General features: G+C 34.5%; 1 protein-coding gene across 1 annotated transcript in view; it reads left to right on the top strand.

Moving 5' to 3' along the window:
* sema3c (sema domain, immunoglobulin domain (Ig), short basic domain, secreted, (semaphorin) 3C) overlaps positions 1–20,800 on the top strand; it is an 88,985-nt gene that overhangs the window by 26,150 nt on the left and 42,035 nt on the right. Inside the window, exons 3-4 of the mRNA XM_056455556.1 lie at positions 17,792–17,952; positions 20,286–20,348. Of these exons, the coding sequence (XP_056311531.1) occupies positions 17,792–17,952; positions 20,286–20,348 (224 nt within the window). The remainder of the gene's footprint in view (positions 1–17,791; positions 17,953–20,285; positions 20,349–20,800) is intronic.

The following is a 20,800-nucleotide window of genomic DNA, read 5'->3' as shown; positions in this document are numbered from 1 at the left end:
ACGGGCAGACAGACAGACAGAGGAAAATGACAGATATACATACGCACATACATACATACATACATATAAATAAATAATTATGAGATTAATAGACAGACAGACAGACAGACAGACAGACAGACAGACAGACAGATAAAGGATGGACAGACAGACAGACAGATAAATAAAGGATGGACAGAGAGACAGACAGACAGACAGACAGACAAGCAGAAAAGACAGGCATACATACATACATACATACATACATACATACATACATACATACATACATACATACAAACATAAAGACAGACAGATAAATAAATCATTATGAGATTAATAGACAGACCGACCGACAGATAAATAAATAAAAGACAGACGGGCAGACAGCCAGACAGACAGAGAAATGACAGATATACATACCTACATACATACATACATACATACAGACATATAAATAAATAATTATGAGATTAATAGACAGACAGACAGACAGACAGACAGATAAATAAAGGATGGACAGAGAGACAGACAGACAGACAGACAGACAGATAAATAAAGGATGGACAGACAGACAGACAGACAGACAGATAAATAAAGGACGGACAGACAGACAGACAGACAGACAGACAGACAAATAGGAGATAGACAGACAAATAGATACACATATTAACAGACAGACAGAGAGACAGACAGACAGACAGAGATGCCACAAACAGGGCTGTGTTCAATGTTTTGACTATGTAAATTGAGATGCTACCAAATAAATAATCACAAAACACAAGAACATTTTTCCCACCATAAACAACAGACCCAGTGTATATGACAACAGTGTAGCAGAAACAGCTCTTGTCTGGCAAGAAAACCCAGAGGACACTCAGGACAGATGTGTTGAAGAGGCAAAATGGCAGGCCAGCTAATGCTAAATTGTGGCAGTCATTGGCTAACAGTGGTGTCAGTGTGAAATGCAATGTATGCAGGTCTTCTTCCCCTCTGCCAGCATTTATAAATACGTATTGAATGAGTGCGCTTGTGTATTTGTGTATGTGTGGAGACTAGAGGCTAGAGGAATGTGGGTAATGTCAAGAGGACAGACTGTCTGACGACTCTTTCGCATGTTAGCCAGCAGTCTGGGTGGTCGAGACTAGCTAAGCGCATCCCAACCTGTGTCCACCTGATCATACTAAATCAAAGCTGTTTCTTACAGTCTCTAAGTAAAATATGAGAAAACATGATGATTAACATGAGGTTGTTACAGCATCATGCTACAAGACACCAGCTAATTCCAGCTAATTACAGAAACGCTTTCTATGTGTTTTGGTGATTAATTTACGACTAATGAATGACCAATAACAATGTTACGTGGGTCTGAAAATGCAAACATTTGAATGTGATCCTGTCTCCGTAAATAATTCTTTGTGAGATAACCATCTACTGGCCAGGCATTTAATACTTAATTTTAATTTATCTAGGAGGATGGGAATTTGACAGCATTGTTGCCTGTAGAGTATGTGAAACCGTTTTATAAAAACTTTTTAAAAAGCCCCTATTATGGGTTTTTTAAAATGACCTTTCATTCAGTGTGCAACACAGCTCTAAGTGAATGAAAACATCAAGCTGATGGTTAAATCTGAGAATGCACCTAGTTTAAATATATAGATTTTTTAAATAAAAGATTCTATTCAGTTGTTTAAATGATTTGCTGTTTCTCTGGATATTTTGCCTGTTCGTATCGATGTTGATGCGAAACAATACCAAATATGAACTGTTGTATCTGGTAAAACGTGAACGTGCCTTTCCCTTCAGACACTAGCGGAGTGCGAGAGATCATGGGATTCATGTCAGATACTAGAGAGCATTTAATTGATCAAGATTTGATGTGAAACTGAAGTATGAGGTGATGTTAAAATAATCGTTGATCCATTAAGGAGGAAGTGACAAACTGCAAGCTTTACATGTTTATATCAGTTTTATATTTTCTAAACACAAACTTTGTAACGGTTTTGGAGCACACTAGCTAATACATATTTTAAGCCTTAAACATCAAATACGTAACAATTATTTATTGAAGTCCTAGTAACAACAGTAAGTTTTAGCATGCTATTTCAACCATTTTGATCTCTATCAAATAATTTCACATAGACAACACTAATTTTATGATAAACAAATATATTTATACAAATGAACAAACTGAAAATAAATACACACAAAATTATACGGTATCACTTTACTTTGATGATCCCTTAAATGCATTTTGTGGAATTTAAGTTACATTGCAGCTACATACCAACTAATTCTCATTAGATAAGTAGACTGTTAGGTTGGGGATAAGATTAGGGTTAGTGTAAGTTAACATGTACGTGGAAAGTTGTTTATAGTCAGTTAAATGTCTGTTGAAGGAGCAGTATCAACAGATATTAAGCAGACAGTCTACAAATACTCAAACGAGAAGTAATTGACCTGTAGTTGCAATGCAACTTTTAGTCAACAAAATACGCAATAGGGACCATCCAATTATACATTATACTTTATTCAAAGAATTAGAAGCTTCTATTTGCATTTGACCTGCTCCCAAAATCCACATTTAAAATATTAAGAGGATTTTCATATCGTACTTACAGGATATATTTAGAGCCGCTGTCCTTTTCATGTATGGAAGATTGTTCTGATATAATTTTTGCAACATGAAATTCTAAACCTTTAAAGCTCAATATCTCAGAACTTCTCAGAATGCCGACAGAACCTTCTAATTGCAAAATGATGTATTGTTTTAATAATTTCCAGTGTTAATAATTTTATAATGCTTTTTCATCAACAAAGCAACACCAACAACAACAACAACAAACGCTTGATGGCTTAGAAAACTAGATTGAAATTTTTAACAGATTAACACAACATAATCACAATTAACCATAATTATTGCTTAGCAAGCACCAATCACTCTAACAGCCTCTTTTTTTCTCCCACTTACCGCATGACAGATCAGGCCACTGAATTAGGCCAAAGATATTGTGATCTCTAATGAGGATGACGTATCCGGTTGCCTGGACAGAGGCTTTGAGTCTATAAGCATGTGTGAAATTATCTATACATCACATTGAGCGAGTTTAACCAAGCTGAAGCAAACCAAAGCAGTGTGTTTTTGTCTAAACAGCGGCAGCTTTTGAAAGAGGTGTAAAGTCATGTCTTGAGGGCAGGTGCCACTGCCACTTTATATGGATGCTTCAGTCGACGGTTTCTCCAAGAAAGACTGGCACCAGTAATGAATGAGACACTGGCATATAGTTAATTTAGGCATGCAAAGCTTTCGATGTTCAGGCAATAAGAAGGAAGTGGCTGTAATGGGAGCTTAAGTCAGTAAAGTTAGCCTGGAAAACGTTTGGCTGGAGTTTTGAACTGCAATTAGTGACTCTCAGCAGGTCCATGCTATTGTGTGTCCACATGGGGTTGGTTGTGTTATAATCCTCTGACATTCTTTAGGAACGTGATTGTGTTTACATGTGGAGATTTACATCAGTCTGAATTAATTAATGATTTAAACCGCACTACTTATGTATAAGTAAAGTTTTTAAATATACCTGTAAAAGTAGCTGCATGGATTTAAACATTTACATGTCGTTGTATTCGTATATCTTATGTACTGTATGGTTAATAAGAAAAATCTAGTTTTAAAGTGGACCTATTATGCAAAAATCACTTTTAAAAAGGTTTTAAACACACTTGTTTGGCAACAGTCTGTGAACTTAGCCAGCTTCTAATAGTAAAAAATTATTAAAATATTTTTTTTTATAAATCACACTTGATAAAAAACAGTCTGCAGAAACACTTGCATTGACATTCTCCATTGTTACAGGTTATTGGAGGAGGAAAGCCGCCCATTAATGACAATTTTTTCCTCATTAGTATAGGACGTTAGTCTTGGTTTTGAATCTGCCACTATGCTGACACATAAGCATTTGCATTTGTATCTCATTTGAATTCAAAGCGACAGTCACCAAAATGGCACAGTTAGGATCAAAGCCTAAAAAGCACAGTTTCAAAGAGTATAAAACATTATTTGTGGGGTATTTTGAGCAGAAACTTCACATTTTTACATCTTGTAAAAAAGGGGCATAATAGATCCCCATTAAAAAATTTATCTATGTTATTTAAAAGCTAAATGAAAAGAATAGTTCACACTATAATTTAATATACATTAATATATTATAATAAATAATTTAAAGTAACCATGAAATTAAAACTTATAATTATATTATAAGTTAAGAAATTATATGTATATAGTGGAGTTGGAATGGTTCACAAAAATTGTTGGTTCGGTTTGTATCACGGTTCTGTGGTCATGGTTTTTGGTTTGATTCGGTTTATATTGTAAAAAAAATCCCCTATTGTAAGCATTAAATACCATTTAGAATACATTAACATAAAATAAATTATCATGTGTGTATATAAGTAGCGGCCGTTGTAGGGGCTTCCTTAGGGGTTTGACAGCTCGAGCCCCGCTTCAGGACAGCAATGGCAAAATTGCTTACCATGTTGATGCAATTGAATAAGCAGCTAAACTCGTGGATAGCTTATTATTATTAGAATAGACAATTTTTTTCAATTCCTCCACAAATGTATACCTACACTTAGACTCAGACTTAGCCAACTGTTGGGGTTGGGTGCCATGCCTCCTTTTTAAAATTTTGTACGACTGAACTCCTATGAATTTCTATGATTTAGCTACTACACTGAAAAAATCGTAAAATACTTATGTTTCCTTGAGAGATCAGACTGCATTATTCACCTCGAACACATCTACTACGCAAGTTCAAATACTTTAATACTGATGCCTCTTTTAAATTAAATTTATTACACTTTTCAATTTGCAGGAGTAAGTAATAAATAAATAAATACAAGTCCAAAAAAACGTATTTATGTTCGCACTTCTTATTTTTTCAGAGGGCAGCAAAATAGTTGACAACTATAATCCATGCTACTAAATCAAAGTGTCAAGTGATTTTCTAATCATTAAACAGTGACATTTCATAAAAAAGAACCTTACAGTACAAACTTGAATAAAATTTGTCAGATAAAGCTACATTAATTGTAATATAAGGCATTTCTAATTTATTTAGATATGAGATTAAGCATGTCTCAGTTTTTTGTCATTATAAGATTCACAAAGTGTAAAATAAACAGAGCAAATCCAGTATGGACAACACTAGGCTGGTAGCTTAGCATAAAATATGGATAACTTGATCCATGTCAAGGTAAACATGCACTGTATCCATTAAACTCAGTTTCTCTAATCTTGTAACCTTGTGCCATGTACATACAGTATGGATTTCTCTGGATCCTTCTCTTTCATGATCAAATATGTGTTCCTGCTGGTCTCCTGTGAGCAGATCGAGACCCATAGCCCTCACGTGCTCCTTAATAATGGATGTTTAAGACGATTCTTAGCACAAAAGCGGCTTGTTCTAGTTCTGCTCGACTGCTCTGTATAAATGAAAACATGAAAGTTGTGTGTGGAACGAAAAGAGGAAACTCATCCAGCATGGTTGAAGTTTTCAGTGGATCACTTGGATGGCTGCTCAAAGCTTGATCATGTTTAAAGGTCTGAAAAAGATCAAGCTGTTCACATTGCTAATGGAGCAACCTGCTTTATGGGTTACTGTACTGTTTTAAAGGAGCGTTTGTGATTTATTATCTGTTAAGCTAGAGAGATGAGAAGTTTTCACAAGTTTCGATATCCCTTAATCTGTTCCGAAAATAGAAAGTCAGCTATTTGATTACAAGTACAGTCAAAATACTTTTACTATATAAATAATGTTTTTACATTTTAATACTATATGTTGATTTTATTAAAATAATTGTAGCAAATGATTTATTAAACAGTTTATAATTTTTGGAAAGTGTAATATGGTTTTCAGGATCTGGTCACAACAACGATAGTGTTTTTTATATATAAAGTTGCTAAAATAATATAAAAAAAACTTAATATAAAACAAAACATTAGATTTATTAAGCTAAATTGTATTTTTTTAAAAATTTAATGTAGTGAAATGTAAAAAGGGCATTACGGTAGCTGGTTCGAGCCTCAGCTGGATCAGTTGGCATTTCTGTATGGATGTTTCCCAGTAATGGGTTGCAGCTAGAAGGTCATCTGCTGCGTAAAAAATAGGCTGGATAAGTTAGTGGTTCATTCCACCGTGGTGACCACAGATTAATAAAGAGACTACGCCGAAAAGAAAATGAATCAATTAATGAAAATGTAAAAACCAGGCATGTCGGTAGAACAAAATCATTATACAGTAAATGTTTCATGATGAAAATGAACAATGATTTGTACTGTGTAAGAAATGTTAGTTGTTTTAACTGGTATTTCAATATGACGTATTGTTATACTGCGAAAAGCAATTAGTTGACTTCACTAAAACTGAGTAAATCTCTTGCCTTAAAATTATTAAGTTAATTAGCAATGTGTATAGCTATAAAAATGAACTTGAGTCAACCTAACAGTTCCTTTTTACAACAGGTTTAGTCGCTTTGAAGTAAAGTCAACTTGTCAATTTTAAGGAAACAAGTTTACTCACTTTTTTACAGTGTAATGCAGGGGTATCAAACTCATTTTCACTCAGGACTTAAGCATAATTGCTGCCTTCAAACTACTGCACTATAAATATATAGAACAACAAATCATTTTGAGCCGCTAATGAGTGACGGATGAAACATTAGCAAATGTGTGCTTAGTTGAACGCTAATGTGAAAACACATCATTCTAGCAACGAGTTGCAAAACAAACAACGGGAGACGTAGTTTATAGTTAATATATTTAATAAAGTAATATGGTCTTTTATTATAATGCTAGGTTCAAGCCAGCAAAGCATCTCACTTGCTCTAGATTACTCACAGGATGCTTAGGATCATGCAAACTTTCAGCTAGACATCTTGAACTTGTGAAAAAGATGTTTTTGGCAAAAGTTTGCATTGACATGTATAAAATTTACTCTGAAGAATATTTTTAAACTCACATTTGGTGTGAATCAAATGCTCTTAAATGCTCATAAAATGATATGTGGTGTGATGTGTTTTTAAGTATTAACTTAGATGTATTTATTTACATTTAAGACACATTTCGACCCTGTGTCAAGCAGAACGAACAATAAACTCAATCTATAAAAAAATTACATTAATAAATCAAAATGAAAATTTTTAACTGCAATAGTAAATAAAAACATACACTAGTAGAGTACATTAATTAGTACATCAAAATGATTTTTTTAAATGCTACACACAAAAACTGGCATCTATCAACTACCATCTTCTTAAGATGTTACTGCTGTGAGCTCTGTTCATTTCACAGTTCATTTAGTGGAGCCAAACTGTATTATAAAGTAAATCACCCTTCCGGCTTTGACTGCACAAGCTTTTAAGCAACTTTTATCCCCAAATATCGAATATCAATCCACCGAAGAGCTCAGGAAGAGACCTAGACATAACACTTGTGAGGAAAGCGTTCCCAGCACTTCTCCGCAACACAACCCTTCCAGAAAAACCACACCATCGGGCGTTTTAAAGCTCACCCGCTGGGCGATCACCACCACGCATGTCATAGTCAACCATTCCTATAAAACAACTGCCAGAAATCCTCCTCCAGGACCAGTTATGCTGGGATGTGTGATAAAGTAATCGAAATTGATCTTCCTGATTTAAGCATGCAGGAATGTGGTCAAGCCCATGACTAACACAGCATTCATGTTGGGGAATAACACAAACAAAATATATCCATTATCAAAAGCCCCCTTGACATGAATTAGCTCTGAGTTTAAAGTTACAAGTTATGGAATATGGTTTTGATTTTGCTTGACATTGATTTATATTCCTCATGCGTGCTGCTTTTGACTCCTGACAGCGAGTTTGATTGCTGGAAACAATCGAACGCAGAGTTTCGCTCTGAAGTTGTCATTGTACGGGGGTTTGCTGGGTTGATGTCTGCCAACTTTCTACACTCGAAAAATGCAGGGTTCAGTACGCACAAACCCAACTGTTGGACTAATATTTCTCTTGTTTTTATAGAGGAATTCAGCAAATGATCATTGCAAATTTACTTGGGGAATGGGGAAATTAAATGGGGACAATAAAAAGTAAGAATAAACTACAACTCCTTCAACTTTTTCATTGCTTAATGCATGCTAAAGTATCCTGACAATACTAAGGACTATAATATTATGTATATTATTATTATTAATAAGCTGAATTAAATGATGGCTTATCTTAAAGGGCACCTATAGTGAAAAATGTGTGTAATGAATTACAGCAATTCACTTCAGATTCACTTAATCAGCACAGCCGCGTTTCAGAACAATTATAAAAAAGACGCTTTAATCCCGGTTTGTGGATGTTAAATCAGGTTTATTTTGTACATTAACATAACAGATATCCATACAGCAGTGGATATTACCAGTATCATGTCACATATGTGTGCAAAACGAGTGCAAAGCTTAATGCGCTGTCTCTCTCTCTCTCTGTGTGTGTGTCTACGCTATGTGTGTGTGTGTATGTGTCTGCGCTATGTATGTGTGTCATCGCTGTGTGTGTGCGTGAACTTTGTAATGACATTGTGTGTGACTCATTGTTGCAACTCCACAAATTTATTAACAGAACAAACAGAACAAAAACAGAACAAAAATGTCATCAGTTCCGTTGGTGTTGGAAGCTTGCAATGAAAAATAAGTAGCAGCATTAAGCTATAGCTCAATATACACTCAACAGCCATTTAGGTACATCTTGTCAGTACTTTGTTGGAAAACATTTGTGTGTGGTGTAAATTCAACACAATGCTGGAAACATTCCTCAGGGATTATAGTTTTTAAAAAAGAAAAAAAAAGACTGAGATGACTGTTGCTTTGAGACGTGGCACATTATCCTGCTCAAAGAAGCATTACAAGGCTGTGGCGTTTAAATGATGCTCAGAAGGTACCAAGAAGCCCAAAATGTGACAAGAAAACACACAACATATACATATTGAGTAGTTGTCATGTGACTAGAAATTTGTGGTAATGAGCAGATGAAGAGTTGGACCTAATAAAGTTGTTGGTGAGTGTAAAAAATTACACTCGCTCACTATCCTTAAGTTTAGTTTCTGATTTATCAGGGGAAAACACAGCAGATTGAACATTCAAATACTCTAGCATATGTTTTATGCGTCAGATGCCCTTCCAGCTGCAACCCAGAATTGGGAAACACCCATACACTCTCTCATTCACAAACACATTCATACACTATGGCCAATTTTTGTTTATCCAATCCCCCTATACTACATGAAACCCACGTGAAAATGGGCAGAACATGCAAAATCCACACAGATGCTTCCTGGCCCAGCTAGAATTCAAGCAGCAACCTTCTTGCTGTGAGGCAACAGTGCTAACCACTGAGCCACCATGCCACCAATTACACAATGATATAATGACATAAAACGGTAAATATCTAGTGAAATGTTTACGTTATACATTAAAAACTGAGCTAGAATGAATCTGATGCAATTTTAAAACAATAGTTTAATAAGCAAAAAGGTAAGTTAAATTAGTGATGTCACTTAATTGACAGTGTTAAAAAACTTTTTGTAAAAATCTTTTACTTTTAGTGCGTTACTTTTTAATGTATTTTATCATAATCTAAAAGTAACTAACTGTTTCATTGTAGATGTCTAAGTGGGTTCATTTTTTTTGAACGAGCATAATTTGGAAAATCTGTATAAAAAAACAAAACAAAAAAACATTTTGAATAGTAAACAAAGATTAAATGACGAGCAGCTCTGGATGCCAAACACACAAAAAATATCAAATTAATGTAAAATATTTTAATTCAAATAAGTGAAAAATGTAAAAATCACCATTTTTTTCTGTAAAACGTTTAATCAAATTATCTGTAAAATTGTCATTTTTGCCCTTTATTTAGAAAAATTTATTTTACTGTATTTTTTAAATATTTTTTTTTTTTGTTTGGTATTATTCTAATTATAACTATATACATCGTGCTGATAATCAAAAACAAAATAACTATCAATTGTCTCCTGAATTCACATGAAAAGACAATAATGATTGACACTCATCTTGTAGAGCTTGGGAAGGATAAAGTTCTTTATGTTCTACATCATTTGTAAGATAAAGACTTGCAGGTGAAGGAAACAGATTGGGAGAAAAAAAAAAAACGCACAAAGTCTAAAAGTGTGAGGTGTGAAAGAGGTGTAAGTCCAGTATTTCACACGTGCACACACATACTCATACACTACAGACTGACCACGACACAATGAGTCATGGTGTTAATTTGTTTCTTTTAATGACAGCAGTAAAAAACTGAGCAATTATTTTAACTGTACAACTGTTCAAGCAAAAAATTTACATTTATTTTTATATCTTTTTTATCTACAAAGTGTGCAGCTTTTGTCACTGCAGTGTATCTTGGGCTTAATTACTTACTAAATAAAGCATACTTTTATACTTGACCTTTACTTAAGTATACTTTTTTTCCCTAAGGGTGCATTTACTGACTTTTACAGCCACATTTTCCCTCTAAGTAAGAACCTTAAGAGAAGATCTTGCCTTACCTAAGAGAACAAATGAAGGATGCTGCATATAATCCCTTAAACACGTCTCTTATAACCATTTAGGTGTGAACGTGTCATGACCAGAAGCAGCTTTACAGAAAATAATTCATTCATTCATTTTACTGTGGCTTATTCCCTTATTTATCAGGGGTTGTCACAGTGGAATAAACCGCCACAGAAAATAATAACAGATATAAAAATTATGAAAAATTACAATGCAATTTGGAAACATTGCAAATGATGAAAGAAGAATTCAACAGGTCTCAATCAAGAACAAGTTTGGAGCATATGTTTGATGCATAAGAATTAAAAATCACGCCTATAAATCTAATACTTCTTAACTAAAAAGAAAAAGGTCTATAAACTACTGTTTATAGCAATGAGTGTGTTACAAGAATTTATATTATTAAATATTCATGTTAAAAAAATAAAGTTTTGTTTATCTAATAATTCCAGCCAGGTTTTAGTGAATTAGCAATATTGTCAAAACAGAACTTTCAGTTGTTATATAGGTAAAAAGGCCCAAACACATGCAGGACCATTCAAATATTTTGCTGGTCTCCAACTATTGACAGCAGATCACTCAATGAGAGAGATAGAGGGATTTGCACTTGCGATATCTTTACTGCTCTATTCATTTAACCGAAGAAATGTAATGCTAACATCACATGCATCTCGCGTTCTGTTGTCTTGCTCATTTACTCTAGTCGCCATGATTTCAGAGTATTCTAACTGATTTAGGGGGATCACAGGGCTGGTATAAATTTGCGAGAGACTCACAGAGCTTCCAAGAGAGGTCAGGTTGGATGAGACGCTAGATAGGGGCGAACACGTCATAGCACCTCAAAACACTGGAAATACAATGGCTGCACTTGCAACAAAGACAGCATCACTCGCACGGGTCGTGCTAATAAACTAAACTGAGGTCCCATCGCAGCTATATATATTTTAGCTGCTGTGACGTGAGCGCATTACGCTCCCACACATCATTTACCTGTGTTGTGGCTGCTGTAGGCTATGCATAATATATGGAAGTGCACGTGTATTCCCATACAGCAGAGCATGGCTATGTAGAACTCCACCATGTGCGATTCAGAAAGCAGTAATTTGTAATCACGCGACCATGTAGAGACAGAAATAACATGTTATTGTGTAAATAAGATATTACATACAGCTATTCGGTTTGTTTATTAAAAGAAGTTGTGATCTGATGCTATATATAAAATACAATTAACTTGACTTCAAGGGGGGTGGGGAAAGTCAATGGGGGTGGGGGGTAATGACACTGAAGTCATTACGATGTTGTTTTATTTATGAAACGAATCAATATTTGAATATTTGAGTTAATAACTCCATAAAGCACTTGCAAGTTTTTTATTCTGAATGAATCAATGTTTTTTTTAAGCTTAGTTAAATGATTTAATAACCTATTCAAAATGCAACCTAATGGCATTTTTTAAGATCCTACCCTTTTTTAAATGGTCTTTTCCTCATTATATTTATATTGTAGTTGAGCCAAATACATTATGCAATCCTGTTTGCCACACTGCAATATCATATGACAAAAATACTGCCTTTACAAAAGCCTTATGATGTCATTTTGAAGAAGCCGCCAGCTTATCCTGCAGTATAATGGATTCAATAAGTGTTTCTCTGTGATGTTCAGCTTCGGGAAAAGGTCATGATCTCAAACACGGTGCCAAATTACCACTGCAGTTGCTCATAAACAAAAAGATCTATTGACACAATCAAAGCCTTGATCTCAGTCCAACTGCCCTGGCATGGTCTAAAAACTGCATTGCGTAAGTGCCATCCAACTAACTCAAGCTACCTGAAGTGACTCTGCTTAGAAGAATGGCTTCTGATGCAAAACATTTTTGAATACTTGTGCAAATTTCAGGTTTTTTTACTAGTAGTTTCTGCAGTAAATTTGTAATATTTGTAATTGTTTTACGATCACAAATCTAATGCTTCCCAAACTCCACACTATCCCCCCAAAAAATAACAATAATATTAAAAATAATAATAAATAAATTAAGTTTCTTACATAAAATTAATTAAATTGTAATGAAAAAAGTCATTATTTAAATAAAAGTAATTTTATTTAATGTACTCTACGACGATATACATTTCATGCATTAGGGCCTTCTTTACCTTCAAATAACTACTACAAAACTACAATTAAATCTAAAAACAAACAAACAAATACATTATACCAGACGCTGTAATGACATATTGTGGTAAACCAATTAAAACAAGGCAAAATTATAAACACATCTACATTACATTTGTGTATTAATAATACAAATAGCCCTTTATTGGGTGAGGAAAACTTCATTGACATTGATTACAATATAACCTCCAGTAACACTCCACTGTTTTTCCGATAAGAATTTCAATATAAAGGGCCATATAAAGGGATAAATTCAAAAGAAATATCCTACATTTCTGCCACAATACCATGGTCACAGTTTCCATCTCCAAAGAAGTTTTTACTTGTGCAGTGTGTAATATAAGTACACAGATAGTGATGTACCCTCTGTCTGCCCTCACTGAGAAATGTGCGAAATGATCTTTGACCTGAAGTCAAATATTATTTTACATTTAGCGTAAATTAGATAATCGGTCTGCTGTATTCCCATTTAAAAGCAAAATAAGAAATCTTCCTTGACTGTATTATTAGCAGGTGTGAAAGCACCTGTCAGTGGGGAATGTTGACTTAGATATGAGAATGTGTGATTTGTGTTTTCAAAGTTTAGAGGTCAGGACGGGCAGACACAAAACACCACACAATCCTCCCAAGAGGGAGAAAACGTGTCCGTTTATCCACCCTGTGGGATAATCTTGAGAACTTTTCCACTGTGCTGTCTTCAACTTACTCACACTCAGACAAGTAAACACTGCTTCAAATTAACATTAGAAATGCCTTTTGTGACATCCAACACAAAAGGCTCTAAATTGTATTTGTTTACAGTAAGACACTACAGGCAAAATCTGTATTTTTATGCCCATCTAAATTTATTTGGAGATTTTTCTCTTTTCATTGTCTTTGTTTTCTTTTTTTTTTGCTACTGCTAGAAATGTATGCAAATTAACATATACTTAACTAAATATAAATATGCTTGATTTGCATATTTAATCATATGATCATACAAATTTGCAACACGAAAATGTTCTGAATGTGATCAATCAACTATGGAAGCTTGCTGGTAACAACCCACCAAGCAATTCTGTGTTAAAAGGATGTCTAATAGACATCTAAACACAGATGTCTTGGCCAAAACAAGACTAAATTTGGGCTGTGAGTGAAAATCCAATAGACATCTAACAATAGTCCAAAAATAGACATAATAGTCATCTAATAGACAAATTACACATGCTTTACATGCTATTGTTAGATTTTTACAGAGAACCCAATTTAGCCTTGTTTGAGCCAAGACATCTATGCTTTGACATCTAGATGTCTTTCAAATACAAATATTGCTTGCTGGGGTTTAGTTAATATTTTTGTCCAGTTCACCCTCAAATTTCTCTTAAGCTAAAACACTCTAACTACTTTTCATTAAAGTTACTTATTTCATTAAACATAGATGTAAATCGATAACAAAAACATTTGTAATGTTACAAAGAAACCAGTAATTTAAATCAATGCTCTTCTTTTAAACTTTATAAATAAAAAAAGTAATGGTTTCCGCAATAATAATACACTGCACAACTACAACTGTATATATATATATATATATATATATATATATATATATATATATATATATATATATATATATATATATATATATTGAAAAAGGTGTCAAAATATTTCCCAGAATGATGAAAACTGGTAGTCAGTGATATTAATTTTATCTGATGAACTTCGGTGAGCAAATCAAAGCAAATGCCGATTCTGCTTAACTAGTGTATTCAGCAGTGAACTCAAATATGTTATCAATGTGATTGTTTATTGTTTTACTGCGATAAGTTATCATTTAAAAACTTATACTGCAATAGTTAATGCAACTTAAAGTAAAATTAGGAAATGACTTATGGCAACTTTAATGTAATATAGTTTGGTATATTGGCTCACGACTCGCAATGACATTCGACTTTTGGCACTTCATAAGAAAAAGTTTGGGCAGCCCTGTCATAAACTGTCCTTTCAATCAAAGAAATGCAACTTAAAATGATTAAAAAGACCTCAAACGTTTAAATTATCTGGAAAATATTTTGTCCCACACACAGTTTAAGTTACATTTACGTTAAACGTTTGAACAACACACCATTTTTATATCATAGAGAACCCAGAACCAAAGCTGAAATGTGCTAAATGTAAAACCTCACCCGACAATGTAATTTTCCAAAAAGAAAACCATTCAGAATGTCTTTAAATGAGCTGGAGTCTGCTGAATGGGGTGAAATTGGATTTTATGATTTCAGTCTGAGGTTACAGAAGCTGAATGTTTCTAATTAGTTGCCTGAAACCTAGAACCTGACGTGAGATTTCTTTCTCTTGTTCCCATTTTTTATAACACATTTCCTCACGTCTTTGCTCATTTCTAGTTCTCATGCATGTAGCAGTATTGCTTCAATAAGCTCTTTGAGCAGTAATAATGGCACTTTTATCTGTCTGAGATGCTATCGGTGCAACTTTGAAGCCCAGCTGATGTAATCGCGTCTCTATTTATTAATGCCACGTTAGAATGACGAGTTTGACACGGCCCTCTCCACTAATATAATCCTATAATAGTCTGCTGAGACATACTGTCTACTGTCAGTGCTCACAGAGCCTGAGGTGATGATCATCAACTTGCCCTGTCTTGCTGGATAAAACTAGACCACTTGAAAATTTCTCTGGCACTACTAAATTTATTAGGTAGAGTAAAATGATAATATTTGTTTTATTATACTTAAAAGGCCTGATTATATTTGTTTCAAATGTCAAATGAAACTATTGTGGTCATTTAGAGCATTTTTTTCCCAGAAATTGACAATTGGTCAAAATAACAAATGTTTTCTTTTTTTGTGACAAAATTTTTGAGTTATTCAACCAAATACAGATTTTTTAATACTCTATTTGTTTCATTTGTCAAAAAAAAAATCAATATTTTACATTTGGCCAGAGAGGTTTTCGGGTTTTCTCTTAATTTATTTCCATAGCTGTACATTTATTTGTATAAATATATACAATAAATATTTCAAATGCCTCCAATAAATGTATATTGTTTTAACTGATATTTATTAATTTACATTTCATGAACAATTAAGTTTCAATCAAGATTGCAAAAATTCTCTAATTAATCAATACTTAGGAGTCAAATTGTGGTGCTAATATATATCAAAGCAGTGTGATGTGGCTGTACATTGGCACTGGTGGGAGGCGTGCGTTAGTGTCCCACCAGTGATGATATACAGCCATATCACTCTACTACGAGTGTGATATTGCATTTATACAACAGTTTGAAGGCATAATTGTGTAAATAAAAAAAATAAAATCAAACACAGAGAGTCTAAAAACCCTTTCTTTCTTTTTACTGAACTAGTCTGTAGAAACGAAAGGAGATACATTAGAAACAAACAGATGGCCAACCAAAAAGTATCTCAGGGTTATACAAAGAGTGGCCAACACAAAATACATACATTCCTGATGTGAGTCTCATCTCACACTCAATACACTACTATTATATGGTATAAAAAAGCAGTACAACATACAACAGAGAGAGAGATCGACTTAGAATGTCACTAACCTGTTTGAAAAAGATTTGATTAGCTGTAGTTAGAAACTATGCTGTTTTTATCTTCTAAGGGCTTATTATGCGGACTCTGTCGCCATCTCGTGGATGGACAATGTTAACCGTCTTTGCTCTGCTTTAAATGACAGGCTAATGGACTCCAATGCGCTGTCTCTCAGAAATGATAAATATTTAAAATAGGCACTTTCCTTATAAATAAACTGCATTGTTGCAATCTAAACAACAACATTCTTGACTAAAAAGACTCAAAAGTATGATATGTTGTCCAACAGCTGCAATATTTGTCAAACTTTAGGGTGTCCTCTGCTTGTCGCTGTATGTAGGCGGAGTAATACACAAGGGTGAAAGGTTAAAAGGCTGGACGAGTGCTGTTATTTGCAGAATATCACGCGGCTATCAGCCAATCAGATTCAATAACCAGAAAGTGATTTAAAAATTTAAGCATGACAAAACTAATATCAATTTGACAGCTGTGCTGTGACAGTGGTCAGTTCAGTAAATCAGTTCAGATGAAAAAATAATATGTATAATAATATATTATTATTAATATTGTGATTATTTTTTATACAAATATTTTATATGTTATTGTACAATTCAACAAGAGGCAATACACACAAGATGTGCTAATTTTACAAAGGAACTGTTAGAGCTCTGAGAATTAAGTGCTAAAATAAGGGGGAGGGTTTTTTCTACAGGTGGTTTGTCAAGCCCACTCACCTATGTGAGGCACACTTCAGAAACGCACAATGCTTTTTTTCTAGAGATATGGAGTGATTGTAAGAAAGTGTCTAGTGCAAATGTGCAAAACTGGTGCAAGTGTCAGTTAAAATGTCAGAGAGATGAAAGAGTGTGTTTTCTACAGGTGGTTTGTCAAGCCTACTCACCTATGTGAGGCACACTCAGAAAAGTATGTTTTGAGGTTGTTCTGTGGTTTGGTTGTGGGTGAGGAGAGGGGGTCCTGGTTTTGTTCACAGGGGTTTATATACCCCATTAAATGTTAAGTTAGACATGTATTTATCAAGTGATCCACTATAAATGTAGGATTTGCATAGATTTGTGTTCACAGGCTTGGTGAACATACAGACCTTATATGCCTACTCTTTGTTTCAGGATAAAAAGCAGACACGTGAAAGGAAAGAAAAGTAGAGACATGTGACTTTCATTGGGGCTGGAGGGTGTTATCTGGTCATTGAAGAGAAAAATAAGGAGCGCTGGCTATAGACGATGAGGAGAAGGGTATCAATGAGGGCTCCACTTATCTAAACATTTCTGAATGACAAACTCAAAATAACAATGAATATTCATGAGTTTGCTTTTCATTACAGAGACTCTGATGGCATGCTAAAGGGCCTTGCATCTCTTTGGAAGTATAAAGCGTGTTTTGAAGTACAATTCAACAAGGTTCAACAAGCTTGTCATTGTCAAGAGTGCAAAACCTCCTACTAATGCAAAGAAAATGTTTGTGTTTGCATTACAGAACTGCAAAAAACCCAGTCCTTTGAGCACTACTCTATATCTGAGAAGGCCATGGACTACAGGATCCTTTTCACGGATGAGGATCAAGATCGCATGTACGTGGGCTGCAAAGACCACATACTCTCGATGGACATCAACAACATCAGCCAGGCCACACTAAAGGTGAAGGAGCTGTCAAAAACTCTCCAGATCAACATGAAACAGTTGCGCAGCTGTAGAAAGCAATGGTGACCACATTTCTTCCATCATATTTGACAAATGGCGGAGCAGCAGTTTGGTTAGGCAGTGCTGGCTCTTGAGGAAACAGTCTGAACACAACTGGCACAAATTAAGGAAGTTTATCTTTCCTCTTCCAACTATAGTTGGCAAAGCTTCAGAGTTTCATTGCGTTCCAGTGGATTCTGTTGGATTGTGTTGCCTGTCTATCCTGCAGGACTCGACCCGAATCACAAGTTCAATAGAAAAAAAAGACTTATCTGAGTATTTGGGTGTTCTTTAAAAACTTGTGTGCTAAAAAAAATCCCAGATTTTTGAACATAGATGTGAAAATGCATGATTGAATACGACCTGTATGACGCCATACACTGCTGCAGAGACGTCCTAATTATGAGTGATGGGCCGTAATGTGCGAGTGCGTGATCCACCCTTAATGATGTCAAGCAAAGCCATGTTCACAAATAAATAAATCAGAAACTAGAACCAATCTGGGACACAGAATTTATTTTACCACTTGTCTATATCTGTTGGTCCATGATTTACATAAAAAAACATTTTAACACTAAAAAACTCTTATTTTAATGATACCCCCTCTTTAAATGTTTGGAATTCATGAGGGCTTTAGAATACAGACTTAGGCCATGTCTACACTAATATGTTTTTGTTAGAAAAAAATGTGACGTTTCAATGAGATGGAAAGTAAATAAATGGCAGGTGGATATGACACAGGTAAAATCATCTTACATCGCATGCGCAGTACTGAACAAAAGTGTTTTTAGTCGTTTTAGACTAAATCGTTTTCAGTCGACAGTTGCATCGTTTTTCTGCAACGTTTCAAAGAGATGGATAGTAAATAAAAGCCAGGCGGTTCAAATTTCAAATAGTTTTACAGAATAAATGTTTCGTTTTCAAGTTTTCAAAGGTGAATTTAAGATAATTACTGAAACATTTGGTATATAAACAAACAAACAAACAAATAAATAAATAAATAAATAAATAAATATAGAGCGTCAGTAGCTATGCTTCCATCCAAAGATGCAAATTAAATTTATGCTCAAAACTGGAATATCGCATATAAGACATGCGAATAAAGCAGCGTTTCCATCCAAGAAAAGAAAACAAAATTGTCACTTCCTGATTATCTAGGCCCAAATATCAAAGTAAAAACAGAATTTACTGCAGTAGGAGAAGCTGTGTGTCTTTTCTTTATTCATATAAATTACTTGCGCCTCAGAAGACAGTATGCCGACACGCAATGAACACATGGTGGCGTATAAAGGCACAAGACACGGAGCACAGACCCTCTTGACAGTTCTGGAAGTAATTATTAATATAATAACACCAATGCTGAAATGGTTAAGGCATTATAGAATGACCAAAACAACATTTTAGATGTTTTACAATCAGCGGTCATCCTGCTGGTTAGTCCATTCACACACATTTTTATCATCATATGATCTCTTATAACAAAACCACATGACTTATTTAATGCGCATACTGGATTTGCTCAGTAAAAGTGTTTCCATCGTAGTTCATACGCATATTTTCTTACCCAATAAAAAGTTTCATCATCTTAGAATTATTAGGTTCTATCTGACATTTTTGTCAAAATTGCGTTATTGACATATTCTTATTAAATGACAACTTATTTACATTCTGGGATGTTTTTTATAAGTTGTTTTAATTTTAGGACTTTTTATTTAAAAAAACAAATGCTACACACATCTGCAATGGAATGCAAAAACTTTGAAGCTCAATATCTCAAAATCATTCAGAACGCAGATAGAACCTTATAATTCCAAGGAGATGGTTTATCCTACTCAGTTATGCGCATATGTTTTTTTGTACATATCCAAAATGACCATACAAAAAGGTGGATGGAAACATAGCTAGTTAAAAGGCTGAAGTGCTGATTTATCGTGCTCGACCAAGGAGAATTTTTTGCCAAATCTCGTCCAGGCTGTTCTTGTCCAAAAAATGAAAGGTGACTAGTGACTACTTGCTGAATATAAACACAAACTTCTTTCAGCAAATATCATATTGAGCCTATCACGGCATATGTGACATCAAGTGTTTTGTTTAAAATTGTTTATACTAATTAAATATAATCCATAATTTAGATAATTTCACACACACACAAACTGAACTCGCCAGCTGGTCAACAGACATACAAAGTATCGTAAATCTGTCACTATAAATTTAAACAATGCGCTTTTCTAGCTATATCCAATGTTCTCATGTTCCTCATTGCATTCCTCTTATTTTATTTTCTCCATCAGATCTTCTGGCCGGCGTCCATCAGTAAGGTCGAGGAGTGTCAGATGGCTGGCAAAGACCCGACAGTAAGAACATTGCCCCTTTTAAACTCCCTGCATGCAATGGTTGGCCAACTCTTTTATGCCTTTGATTCACAATGAAAGCAGCAGCATTCTTGATCCGACTCCTATTTGTCTGCTGTTTGTCTGTCGCTTGGAGAATTGATCGCCTAGTGAGCTGTTTTCACAAGCATTATTCTCCCTACAATCACAGCAATTAATTACACTTGTCCCAAATCAATCATAAGAGCGCCAAACATTAAATCACTGTTTACTTCTCAGATTCGAACTGTTATGGCTGGATCAGGAACAGATGCATGTTGTTTGAAAATAAAGTTTTATTTTGTCAAATTTCTGCCAGTCAAGGCTGGATCAGAAACAGATGGTTGTGTCTCTAGATGCGCAGTGGGTTGTCACACCTTCCCTATCATCAAAAATGTGTGTTAGAATAAATTTTGATGTTAAAATGGACCTGTGTT

Source organism: Danio aesculapii, chromosome 4 (genome assembly GCF_903798145.1).
Source record: "Danio aesculapii chromosome 4, fDanAes4.1, whole genome shotgun sequence".
Taxonomy (NCBI): domain Eukaryota; kingdom Metazoa; phylum Chordata; class Actinopteri; order Cypriniformes; family Danionidae; genus Danio; species Danio aesculapii.
This window is presented reverse-complemented; position numbering and strand designations above follow the sequence as displayed.